At 37.5% G+C, this 13,620-nt stretch overlaps 1 protein-coding gene across 5 annotated transcripts in view; it reads right to left on the bottom strand.

Moving 5' to 3' along the window:
• The window catches only part of taok1a (TAO kinase 1a), a 163,478-nt gene that overhangs the window by 41,051 nt on the left and 108,807 nt on the right, over positions 1–13,620 (bottom strand). For all 5 annotated transcript variants that reach the window (XM_048612459.1, XM_048612458.1, XM_048612460.1 and 2 more), the window contains 5 exons: positions 9,995–10,108; positions 8,527–8,618; positions 7,418–7,511; positions 3,045–3,126; positions 281–448 (listed from right to left, as the gene is read on the bottom strand). In XM_048612459.1, the coding sequence (XP_048468416.1) occupies positions 281–448; positions 3,045–3,126; positions 7,418–7,511; positions 8,527–8,618; positions 9,995–10,108 (550 nt within the window). The remainder of the gene's footprint in view (positions 1–280; positions 449–3,044; positions 3,127–7,417; positions 7,512–8,526; positions 8,619–9,994; positions 10,109–13,620) is intronic.

The following is a 13,620-nucleotide window of genomic DNA, read 5'->3' as shown; positions in this document are numbered from 1 at the left end:
AGCAAAGTACAGTTGACAAAAGCAAAGGACAATTCTACAACTTTTAAATTAACATAACACTAATTTAGCATGTATATCAGAACATTCAGATTTACGTCACAAAAAGCCTTCCAGCCTTTGTGAAATAAAGCAGAAGTATTGTAACGTCAAAAAAAAATCAAGGGCCAAAGGGTCTGTACTGCGCTGTAATTTTCCTCAAGTTAACATACAGAACCTCTGCTCACAATATTGATTTATTCAAAATAAAAAGAATAGATATGATCACCCAAAGCTCTCATACCTCCTCTTCCTCTTGGGCTTCAACTGCAGGCCCATTATGTGCTTCCTGAAAAAGGATTTTCTTCATCTTTCTATATTGGAGGTTATCGAGCTCTCTGACAGCATCTTTTGTCCGCTGGATCAAATCTATTAACACTGTTTCGGGGCGTTCTCTAACAACAAAAGCGTGCTACGAATTGAACAAATGTGACAAGTTATAATAAAATGTCAGCCTGACAATTTTTACAATCCTACCAAATATAATTAGTTGCTTTTCTATGAGTCTTGTATTCATATTTGAAAGCCAAGAAATTCTGAAGAATGAAGTTATCCAATAATTTCCAAATTGGCAAACAGGAACAGGTGTATAATCAATTCCAGAAATATTCAAAAATCAGATCAGTAACAGCATTATTCCACAATTTTTGCAATTTATGTTCAAGACTCTTAAATTCTGATCCCTTTGACGTCAGCTTTTACCTGTCACATTAGATTCGAACAACTGCATCTTCTCCAAGCTCTCGTTTCCTGCCAAGCCGGGACATTCCCAAAAACAACTAATTCTCCTGGAATAACACCTCTCAATCTGTGCAGGTGTTGCCGTGCTGTCTATTACTTTCTCACAGACAGGAAAATTGCGTGGCTTGGTTTCACATTTTCTTTAAAGACATTTAAGATGAACTGAGGTACTATGTGATTACCCCAAATAAAAGCTTGGAACTGGAAAAGTACAGACTTTCTTTTTTAAAAGAAGTGTCTCAAATTATTTACCACTGGTTGTACTCTAAACCTGAGTATTATTCAAACGAATAGGTAAACAATAAAGATATCAAAAATGTTTTGGTTTACAAAAATGGTAGACTTGGAAGAGAAAGCATAAAGTACTTTCACTTGAGTATATTTTCAAACTTCCAAAATCAGCAGCATTACTTTCTGCACTAAAAAATATAACTGGCAATCATTTATGCAAACAGAACATACTTTAAAAGTTAATTTTGAACAGAAAAGAGTTTATTGCATGGAGTACAAGCAGCTAATTAAAGGTCAACAATAAAAATTCAGCACTGGTGAGGAATTGAAAATTGCCAGAACTTTTTGCTAAAATTTCACAACAGGTCACAAGGAAGAACTTAACAATGCGCCTCATGAATTTAATGAGGGCAAGCTCCATTTAGTTTTCTTGATCATAAATAAGGTGTTACGTTACACGAGGAACAACTACAGCACTAATAACAAATGTGAGTAATAATCAGGCCAAAATTATAAGAAAACTATCTGTAAATTGCTTTAACTTTTTGCTTTCTTCAATTCAGCTAGTCTTAGTGGAATTTAATTCAACAAATTCAATTAATTCCGAGAGAAATTGCACATGAACCACAGCCATTCTCAACAGTGATGTATTTATTCTTGTTTTTGGAATTAATCTTTCATTTAACTCCAATGGACTTTTTCCTGTTGCCAGCGCAAAATTTTTTATCTACTACTTCCTTATGCTGGTTTTTAACTCAAAATGTAAAGTAAAGCAGTTGAAAGGAACATGAAACAGAAATGTGAAGAATTTGACGAAAACCAAGCATGGATCTAGACAGAAATGAAAATAAAGTAATTCAGTTTGGAAACCAAAATTAACTGGTGAAGCAATTCTCTTCTGACCTTTCAAACTTTTAGTTTTTATTAGGATAAAATAGTTCACACCATTCACCTCTAGGGTCAGGTTATACTGTTACTTTATAAAGCAGCAATGCTAAATTTATAACATATTAGATCCCAATTTTAAATATGGTGAACATTAGTTTTATTTTTATTACAAATGAGTTTGCAAGCAAATGAAGTCTGGAAAAAAGCCTGCAGCAAAATGATCAGAATGGAACTAAATTTGGAAGTGTGTCAGACTAGCAGAATTAGTCAAAATTGCAGCCAAAGGATTTTGTGGAAATGCAGTGCAGACGCTCAGGGGCAAAAAAAACCCCACATTCCATACTCTGGTCTATATACAGCCACAAGTAGATTTTCAAAGGCTTTTGTTTTGGGCAATTGCAAATTTTCAATTTTAGAGGACTGTAGGTTTATTTTTAAACGTAAACTTTCAGAATGACAAAAACATTTATATTTTATATGAAATTAAAAGTAATTGCATAATTTGATGGAGAAAAGTATAAGATGCACAGTACTTTCATTGAGATAAAGACAAATCAAAACATTACCGGATGGTATTCCAGCTTCTGGACAAAACATGCATAATATAGTCATCACAAAATAGCCCAAGTTCTTAAAGGTGAACTGTAGGCTCTGAAGTACTTAGTATATATTACACAGTGAAATCATAATAAAATCAGGACTTCAAATGAAAACTATTGCAATTATATGAAAACATTTTGTTTTGATTTTGTAAAGGCACCCAAAAGAATTGCTTTTCAGACTTTCAATCTTGCTGTAAAGATCCCTTCTCAAAAATGCCTTACAAAGACTCAACAGAATATCTACACTAATTCCACACAAAATATAAAAAGTGATTTTGCAGTTATATTCTTCTGGGATAAATTAGTATACTGCATTGGGCTGCAGAGAGAAAAGCCTGGGTTTCAATTGTTTAACATCCTGGACAGTTCTGCCCCAATTTACAAAATTGAAGCAACTTCAAATACATAATTTAGTCAAATTAAATTTCTGCAGGATAACAGATGTTATCAAGTAAAAAAAAAAATCAGATTCTATATTCTATTAATCAAAGTACTTTGTTTAAAAAGTCAAGAATAGATCTGCACTGAATATAGAATCCTACTGACTTTGAGAAGTTCCTCTGAAGTGGGTCTGTCTTGAGGAATTTTCTGAAGACAGGAGTCTACAAAGTTTCGAAAGTAGTCAGACCTGGCAAAAATATATCAAACAATTTGGTGAGTGTCAAACTTGCATAAAGTCTGTTCAGTAAAATGTTTTGCAACATAGCTGTGAGTTAGCCCATCATTTTTTGACTAGGAAATTGTCATGGATACTTTACGTAGTTTGTACAAACATTCATATTTATCACAAAAATATTATTGATAAAAATATTCAAATTAAGGCAAAAACATTTGGCATACCATAAAAATAGGACTGTATAATCTCAGTGAATAAAATCCACTAATGATCCATGGTCATTTACTCATGGCAGATTTGATGATTTATTGTATATTTGCCATTCATATTTGGGGAAAGAAAAGATCGAGGTTCACAGCTTTGCCAATGTTCCATACTGACATTGTATAAAACGTAATTGGGAATGATTACAGATAATAATTTCTGGCAAGCACTGTCACTTCCAAGCGTACTGCACCATACGAGATGTGGTTTTCTGGAAATGACATTAAACAGATGCCCCATACAGTCCCAGTCAAATGGATATAAATGCTACAAATGGTAAGGGTGACAGTTATCCCTCAGTCGTCATTGTTAAAACAGCTTATCTGGTGACTATCACATTTCTCCTTGTGGGACTTGGCTGTGCACAAATTGGCTGCTGTTTGATATTACAGCATTGACTACAATTCAGAAATACTGCGTTAGATGTACAGTACAGCAAGCAACTTTCGCAGAAATAGCACAAGCATGTTTTTTTTTGTGAACACCTGCTAGGGTTAAAACTCTAAGGGAGGTTAGTATGCTTCAAGATCGTTCAAACTATTGCACTACCACAGCATAAAGCATTTAGATGACTGAAGATGACAAAGGTTGGTCTGAAAGTTTCGGAATTTCGAACCAAAAACAAAAGTAGTGGTGATCTTTTAGTTTTGTTTTTCTGCTGAATTGTGAATTGGACGTTTGCAAGAACTAAGCAAGATGTACAATAATCAGATTTTGGAAAGGAGCCAGATTGGCATACAGCACTTGGATTTTAAAAATATTCTTTTCAAATATTTAAAATTACAAATAAAAATGTGGAAACTGCTGCCTTTCTATTTTGTTTCTAAACTGGGAACACATTAAAAGCTTATAGGAAAGGACTTGATTTCTTCTACATTGAACCTAAAATTTCTTCAATAAACTGAAAATAAATCACATTGATTTGTGCACCGTGCACCAGAAATAGGTTTATGGTTTTGCAATATCAAAGCTAAAAAAGTATTATTTTAAACATCAAGGCATCAATAAAAGTTATAAATGATCAAAATTAAATGGTAACATTTTGCTGACCTCAGTATTTAACACATGAAATAGCAGAAGTGGGCTATTCAACCCCTCATGCACGCTTCACTATTAAGAACATGGTTGAATGTTTAATACTTTGAATTCCACATTTCCATCTACCTCAAATGTCCCCTGATTCCTATTTTTAAAAAGAATCTACCACCACCACCACCTTCTGCGGCAGTTCCAAAGTTGCATAACCCTCAGAAAAAGTTTCTTCATGTATCTGTCTGTCCTGAAATTTTACGATAGTGTCCTCTAGTTCCGGACTCATCCATAAAAGGAAAGATCTTTTGCATATTCACCTTGTCAAGATATTTCAGGATCTTGTGCACTTTAGTGAAAACACCCCTCAGTTTTCTAAACACCACTCATTTAAAATAGTCTAGTTCACATTCTCAAAACCTCCAGTGCATTTACGTTGCGATCTTAGTCTCTTTAAGGAACAGAGTATTCAAGAAGTGGTCTTACCAATGCCCTGTATAATAAAGATAACATCCTTACTTTTATGTCCAATTCCTCTCATAATAAAGGATAGCTTCCCATTTGCCTTCTTGATTATGGACTGCACATGCATACAACCTTTTGTCACCCATGCACTAAAACACCTAAACTGTGTTGTACCTCAGAAGTCTACAGTTGTTCTTCATTTAAGTAGCACTCTGCCTTTCCTGCCGAAGTCAACAACCTCACATTTTCCCACATTAGACTCCATCTGCCAGATTTTTGCCCATTCACTTAACCAATCTATATCTTTCTGCAAACTCATGTCTTCCTCAGAATTTACTTTCCTACTTATGATTGTGTCTTTCTTCTCTCACCTAAGTGATTGATGCAAACTGTAAAAATGTAAAAAAGACTCTACTTGACAAATCCTGCCAGACAAAGATCTGCCAGCTAGCCTATCTTATATCCATGCTAATATGTTACTCTTACACTATGAGCTTTTATCTTCTGCAATAGCTTTTGATGTGACACTTTTTCAAATGCCTTCTGGAAATCCAAATACTGTACATCTACAGATGTGCCTCCATTTACAACACATGCCCCTTCAACTGTCTCACGGAAGCAGTAACATCATACCCTACACATTACAGGAATTGAAGGTGCTGATTAATGTGCAAAATTCCACTCGTTAAAATAAATGCCATCCAGCCTTGGATTAAACTGTCACCAAAAATGTAAAAGCACAGAAGGTCAAGAAAAGCCTGAAAGTATTGATGACAAACATTCAAGCTCAAATTTCCGTGAAGGTAAAAGACTTCATTTTGAAGTGCTTGAAGTAATCTGTTAACTGGTGTTCAGAGGAGTAAGGTTAAGCAGTAAACTAGGCCCTAAACTCAAAATTGTTCAAGTTATAGAAGTTGGAATCCTCTGGTAAATTCAGGTTAATAAGGTTTCAATGTGAATCAAGCCTTTGCAGAATGACCCAAATGTATTTGCTTGAAAAGAAAAATATATGATTAAAAAGTCAATATTCTTATATAAACTAAATTAGGTATATAAAGTTCTAAGTTACAAGTTGGGAATTAATGCTGAAAATCCTCTGATAACACCAACCACAAGCATTAAGGATGGAATAGGTAAATAAGACACAATTAAAATAACATCCATAGGAGCTGGTTTACAAAGGACTTTACATGGTTTTCACATGTACACACAAGTTTCCTGAAGATAGAAAACAATGTGGGAATTTAAATTGCAAGCACATGCAGGAGCTACAAAGAGCTAGGTTAAGTGAGGGATCAACAAGATGTCAGATGAAGTGTTATGTGTGAAAGGGTGGAGTGGGGGAGGGAGAGAGATTGTTAAGGTTACTTTTGTTTTAAGAATATAAGAGCTGAATGTTTTTCCTAAAAAGTATGAAGGTTATAAATGTTAATGTTTAGAAAAGCTTTGGTGTGTTTGTACAAGGAATTCAAAGTTGGCATTCAGGTACAGCAAACAATTAGAAAGGGAAATGACACATTGACCTTTATTGCAGGCAACCCGAGCACAGAAATAAAGATGTCTTGTTATAATGTGCCGGGTTTCAATTCGATTACATCTGGAATACTTTGGGCAGTTTCAGTCTCCAATAAAAGTATTTGATAGTGGAAGCAGTATAGCTAAAGTACACTAAATTGTTCCTGGGTGTGACAGAACTGTCCTATGATGAGAGGCTAAGTAAATTAAACCAAGATCTCTACAGCTTAGAAGAATGAGAGGTGATCTCATTGAAACATATAACACTGTGAAAGCCCTTGACAGAACAGACATTGACGCTGTTTCTGCTGGCTGAACAATTTAAAACACTAGAGATAATGAAGTGTGGAGCTGGAGAAACACAGCAGGCTAGGCAGTATCAGAGGAGCAGGAAAGTTGACGTTTCAGGTCGGGACCCTTCAGAAAATTCAGAAACGTCAACTTTCCTGCTCCTCTGATGCTGCCTGGCCTGTTGTGTTGCTCCAGCTCCACACTTTGTTATCTCTGACTCCAGCATCTGCAGTTCTTGCTATCTCAAAAACACAAGGGCACAATTTTGGGATAATAGGTCAAACATTTAGTACTAAGGATGACCAGAATTTCTTTATTCCAGAAAAATATGGATACGTTAAGTTTTATATAACAGACGCTAATAGTTGAATAAGATATTTACTTTAAAAGTCAGAAGGAATTATCCATTGTACTGCTTGAACTCCAGCATTTATTACAACACTGCCATTTGTCCAAATGAACTGAATTTTGACTTTTACAATCAACCTAAATGCCATACAATATGGTTCTCAAAGATAGTAATATCATTGATACAAATGTAACTCTCAACGTTTAGCATCTTCATAAATATACAAATGGTATTTAAAGATTATGCAGTGCATTTTAGGATAATCTGTTTAAACAGTCAGGACTAACGATAAACCTTCACTGACCGACAAGTATTTCTTAAATTGGCAACAGCTTTGATTTAGAAACATCTGTTTCAACACAAATCTCAGACCTTCAAATGTGTACTCACCATTCATTAGACTGAAGAGCAGGTGACTCATTCTGTGCTATATGATATAAGGCACTCATTGCATTCATATTAAACAAAGGAGGCTTTCGCTCCGCTGTGGGCAAAGTAGAAGTAATCAGATTTCGCAACTGATAACAACAAATGATAATTTACAGCGTTAAAGTTTAATTTACAGTATGATTTCAAACATTTTAAACACAACAGTAAGAGTTTTCAAGCACAACCTATTATACTTAGTGTCAATATAGCATTCTCCCCAAGCCATTTTAATGACAAACAGAAAATAGGAGCAGTAGGCCATTCAGCCCTTTGAGACTGCTCCATCATTCAGTATGATTATGGCTGTGTACCACTCAGTAGTCTGTTCCTACCTTTTTGCAATACCTTTCAATCCTGTAGCCCAAAGAAACTATATTTAGCTCCTTCTTGAATACATTTAATATCTTGGCATCAACTGCTTTCTGCAGCAGAGAATTCCACAGGCTAACAACTCTGCGTGCAGAAATCTCTCCTCATCTCAGTCCTAAATGGCCTAACCTGTACTCTTATACTGTGATCCCTGGTTCTGGATTCCCCAGTCATTGGGAACATCATTTTTACATTTAGCCTATCTCGTTCTGTCATAATTTTATAAGCTTCTATGAGATAACCCCCTCATTCTTCTAAATTCCAGTGAATATTGTCCTAACCAACGCAGGCTCTCTTCATACGTCAGTACTGCCTTTCCAGGAATCAGTCCAGTAAACCTTTACTGCATCCCCTCCATTGCCACAACATCCGTTCTCAGATAAAGTGACCAAAACTGTACACAGTACTCCAGATGTGGTCTCATCAAGGGTCTACACAATTGCAGCAAGATATCTGTTCCTGTACTTGAATCCTCTCACTATAAATGCCAACACAGCATTTGCCTTCTTCACTTCCTGCCACACCTGCATGCTTATTTTCACAGACTGATGTACAAAGATACCCAGAATGAATGTCATCTCTCCATTGCCCAACCTATAGTCATTCAGATACTTTCCAAAAGTGGATAACCTCACATGTGCAAAGCACTTCAGCCACTCACTCAACTTGCTTCACATTTTTTGTTAATTGCATTGACTTACCTAATTCAATGCATGTAATTCCCAAGGACCAAACGTCTACTTTGCCATCATACTGTCCTTCATCCATGGCAAGGATTACTTCAGGAGCCATCCTATTTCAACAAAATATAATTCTCGTCTGATAAATGTGCGATGTAAAAATCATTTTACTGATGTTGCTGTTATTATGTTAGCATTACAATTATATTTCCAAAATTTATAATATAGGCAAGAATCAGTGATTTACATCTGATGCAACAAAGTGCTGAAATTATTTCAAACCAATTCCAGCTTATATGAAACACAACCCCTTAAAACTCTAGCTTTCTTTAAAAGCAACAAAAACTGAACTTTAAGATAACCAGGTTTTTCATTCATCAAAAGATTTAGTTTAGGATATTAAAACACTTGTTAACTTAAAATGGCTTGCTTTAATATTACACAGTTAATAAACTATTCGTTCAATTATATCCATTAACCAAGAAGTAGTGAGGACTTTGCAAGGATAGTCCAGTTTGATAATATTCATTTTTGTATAGCCTTGGTCAAAAATATTAATAAACAAACACCAGGTCCTGGGGGGAAAAAAGCCTGCTACAAGCATTTTACTCTTGCGATTTTCGCAGTAATTAGTGACAATTTCACTTAAACAAGTATTGTAATTCCAAAATAAAATCCAAAAGGACTGTGAATGCTGTAAATAAGGAATAAAAACAGAAGTGCTGGAAAAGCTCAGCAAGTCTGGCAGCATCTGTGAAGAAAAAAAATCAGACTTAACATTTCAGGTCCAGTGACCCTTTCTCAGAACTCGTAATTCCAAACCTTTTCTCAATGCAGTTCCACAGGCATCAGCAGCCCTCTGGTACTTAATCAAGTGCTCATACATCATGTGCTCATACATCATGTGCAAACCTAGAAAATGATTTGATTTTGGGGAAGATGATGCTGTATCAAGGGCAAGCTCAAATACCTGAACAAATTTACACTGTTACCTATCCAAACGCTGCATTAGACTTTCTAGCAGCAGTTGATGATAATGGGCAGGAGTGGAAAGTTCAGATGATTTGCCCCTTAGAAGTACTGAAACTAAGGCAACATTCCCAATTTTGGCTCAGCTCAAACCATTTATGTCTGGACTTACTAAGTATGGAAGGCTGAGGAAGGGTCACCAGTCGTGAAACATTAACTCTGTTTTCTCCTTTACAGATGCTGCCAGACCTGCTGAGCTTTTCCAGCAACTTTGTTGTAGTTCTTTTGATGATTTGATTCCCTTCTTGCTTACTAAGGGATAAAAGATTAATCGGGGATAAAAGATTATTGGGAGTATGTAGAAGTTAAAATCATATCAGCATGATCTTGCTGAATGGTGGAGCAGGCTTGAAGAGCTGAGTGGTGCTCTTTTTTGTTGTACGTAGGTTTGTATGTATACTTGTGACTAAAACTATGACATTGAAGACAAATGATTACGACATTAAAGGAAGCTTCTTACCAATACGGTGTTCCCACAAATGAATTGGCAGGAGATACTATGGAAGCAGACCCAAAATCAGCTAACTTCACTTGGCCTGGCTCTGTCAGGAGAATATTACCTGCCTTTATGTCCCTGTTTATAAGGGAAGTAATATACAATTAAAAACTCAAAAAATTCAGTACTTAATATTGCTCAAGGCCAGCACTTCAAAAAAAGTGTTAGTAAATACAATTTTCTTAATATTAATAATTAATGGCCTAAAACAAATTTACTAAAATGGTACATGGCCAAAGAATACTAGACAGAAATGCAAATTAGAAAAGATGGCACAAGTATTTTATAGAATCCTCCTGGGCTTACATTTTTGCCAACATTTTCTTTGGTAATGTAACATTTTGATCTGCTTTATGGAATATATTTTACCAAGTTCATTACATGATGGAGACAGAGTAAGACATTCCAGCTGGAGCTCGTCCACTCTACCCATTGTTCTTCTTTCCTTTTTCTTCCTCTCAGTGCTTTTCTTTTTTCCTCTTCAACTCACGGCCTCCAATAAGCAATGATTCTCAGCCTCACACAATGGCCTCCTGGCCTGGCACAGCAGCCTTCCAGCATTGTGTGGCAACCACCCACAGCAGCCTCCCAACCTTGCACAGCTGCCTTCCTCTGTACGGACCTCCCAGTGTGGCGTAGTGACCTCCCGGCCTCCTGGCGTGGTGTGTCGCCTGCGCGGTGTGGAGTCAGGGCCTGGTGTAGACTGGAAGCTAGGTGCCAGTGTGGTCTGCTGTACTGAACTTTTATTTCTGCAATGCTGGACATTTTATTTTCTGTAATGTCTCAATCTTGTAACAAAAGCAGTTGTGCCTAGGTACTTTTGTATCTAAGTCAGCATTGTAATTAGCGATGTATAAACTTTTCACTATACTCATTGAGCATGTATGACAACAAAGGCTATTCTATTCTAAGATACCACTTCTGCAGAAAAATTTAGAAATTCAGCTTGCTAATGGTTAAGCGACATAGACCAGAATGTGCAAGTAGGATCTGGCAGCAGGACAACCAACTGCTGGACCTAGGGCAAGTATGGGAAAAATCAGCCATAATCCCCACTCGTGATCACAATCTCCCAACTGCAGCATTGAAATACATGAGTGCACACTGTATGAAGGAAAGATCAAGTTCAGCTGTGATACTCACCTCCTGTTGACAGTTTTGGCAATGTTATACGTGGATAATAACTACTTGGACAATCATGTGAGTTGGAAGTCAACAAGTGCAAGAGTGACAGAAAGAAGACGAATGATCATGCTTTTTTGACAAAATGTAATAAAATTCACCCTAGTCTGAAGACAGCAAGTTGAAAGTTAAATTTGTTGAAAGAAATAAAGCATTTTGAGCTAAGACACCAATTTTGCACTTTCAGACTTGTGGCCAAATAAATTCATAGATAGATGCAAGAAACTAAAAACTTGGCCTAAACATATTTTGGGAAAGATACCTAATTCAGTTGATTATCAAGATTCAGTGGCATTTAATGCTGAACTGATTTAGAAAACGGAAAGGGATGCTGTGACATTTCGTCAGTAATTCATTATCATGTTCTTGGTGGTAGCGCACACAGCAGCTTTTCACGCAAGTGTTAAACCAAGTTTCTCTGCGCCTTTCCCCTTGAGCATTAAAATATTCCAACAGCACTAATTCAGAGAGAAGTTCACGTTGGTGCATTGCCCAATGTTTATTCTTCACCTAGTGCCTACTGTTCATTACCAGATTACATATTGCTGTTTGTGGGAGCCTGGAGTGTAAAACCTATTGCATTTTCAGAATCTCAACTATAGTTCAATAATACTTCATTAACTGTAAAGCACTTCAGAATGTCCTGAGGTTGTGAAAAGTATTCTATAAATACAAGTCTGCAAGTAGTGCAATTATTACGATCCTGAGAGGCTACTGCTTCAAGAATGAGTGCTTCCTAGTTTTAAATACAAATAAATTAAAAATACAGTCTAGACAAAATTTTGTAGACCAGAGTAACAATTTACACCACTGCACTCTGAATTTAAAATTAAGTTCAACTCCAAACAGTTAGGCAGTATGAAAGAAAAGTGCAAGTACTGGGTAATTTAATACTGAGTCACTGTCGCTATCAAAATATAAATTAGTTTAAACATTTTGAATGACTTTAATAGCTTATATTTGTATAATAATTTTCACATAATAGACTATCCCAGAGAGTTTCACAGAAATACAACAAAACAGGACTTAGGAGCAGGAGTAACCATTCAGTCCCTCAAGTTGACACTATCACTCAAGACAATCATAGATAATCAGAGATAGTAGGAACTGCCGATGCTGGAGAATCTGAGGTAACAAGGTGTAGAGCTGGATGAACACAGCAGGCCAAGCAGCATCAGAGGAGCAGGAAGGCTGACGTTTCGGGTCTGGACCCTTCTTCAGAAATGGGGGAGGGGAAGGGGATTCTGAAATAAATAGAGAGAAGGGTAGGCGGATGGAAGGTGGATAAAGGAGCAGATAGGTGGAGAGGAGACGGACAGGTCAAGAAGGCGGGGATAGAGCCAGTAAAGGTGGGTGTAGGTGGGGAGTTGGGATGGAGGTTGGTCAGTCAAGGGAAGACGGACAGGTCAAGAAGGCAGGGATGAGGCTGGTAGGTAGGAGGGGGGGGAGGTGGGGGCGGGGGTTGGTCAGTGAGGTGACAGGAGCGGATAGGTGGGAGAAAAGACGGACAGGTCAAGGAGGCGGGGACGAGCTGGGCTGGTTTTGGGATGAGTTCAGGGGTGGGGAGATTGTGATCTCAGCTCTACTTTCCTGACTGCACCCTTCTTACCCTTGACTCCTTATCTATTAAAAAATCTAAAATAAAATTCAACGATCCACAACTTGATACAACGTTAGCTATAGTAAATTTGCAGCAGTAATTTCTACAATTTGTTAGCCTTCGGTTCTCTAGTAAACGTTCGCCTTTATCGGCTGTAGTTTACCACAGAAATGCAATCAAGTAGCATTTAATCACATATAAATCTGAAAAAACAGAAATTGCTGGAGAAACTCAGCAGGTCTGGCAGTATCTGTGGAGAGAAAACAGAGTTGACTTTTGGATTCCAGTGACCCGTGTTCAGAATCAAAACACATTCTGAAGATGATATCAGAGATAGTAGGAACTGCAGATGCTGGAGAATCTGAGACAACAAGGTGTAGAGCTGGATGAACACAGCAGGCCAAGCAGCATCATAGGAGCAGGAAGGCTGACGTTTCGGGCCTAGACCCTTCATCAGAAATGGGGGAGGGGAAGGGGGTTCTGAAATAAATAGGGAGAGAGGGGGAGGCGGATAGAAGATGGATAGAGGAGAAGATAGGTGGAGAGGTAACAGACAGGTCGAAGAGGCGGGGATGGAGCCAGTAAAGGTGAGTGTAGGTGGGGAGTTAGGGAGGGGATAGGTCAGTCCAGGGAGGACGGACAGGTCAAGGGGGCGGGATGAGGTTAGTAGGTAGGAAATGGGAGTGTGGCTTGAGGTGGGAGGAGGGGATAGGTGGGAGGAAGAACAGAATAGGGAGGCGGGGACGAGCTGGGCTGGTTTTGGGATGTGGTAGGGGGAGGGGAGATTTTGAAGCTTGTGAAATCCACA

Source organism: Rhincodon typus, chromosome 26 (assembly GCF_021869965.1).
Source record: "Rhincodon typus isolate 14 chromosome 26, sRhiTyp1.1, whole genome shotgun sequence".
NCBI lineage: Eukaryota > Metazoa > Chordata > Chondrichthyes > Orectolobiformes > Rhincodontidae > Rhincodon > Rhincodon typus.
This window is presented reverse-complemented; position numbering and strand designations above follow the sequence as displayed.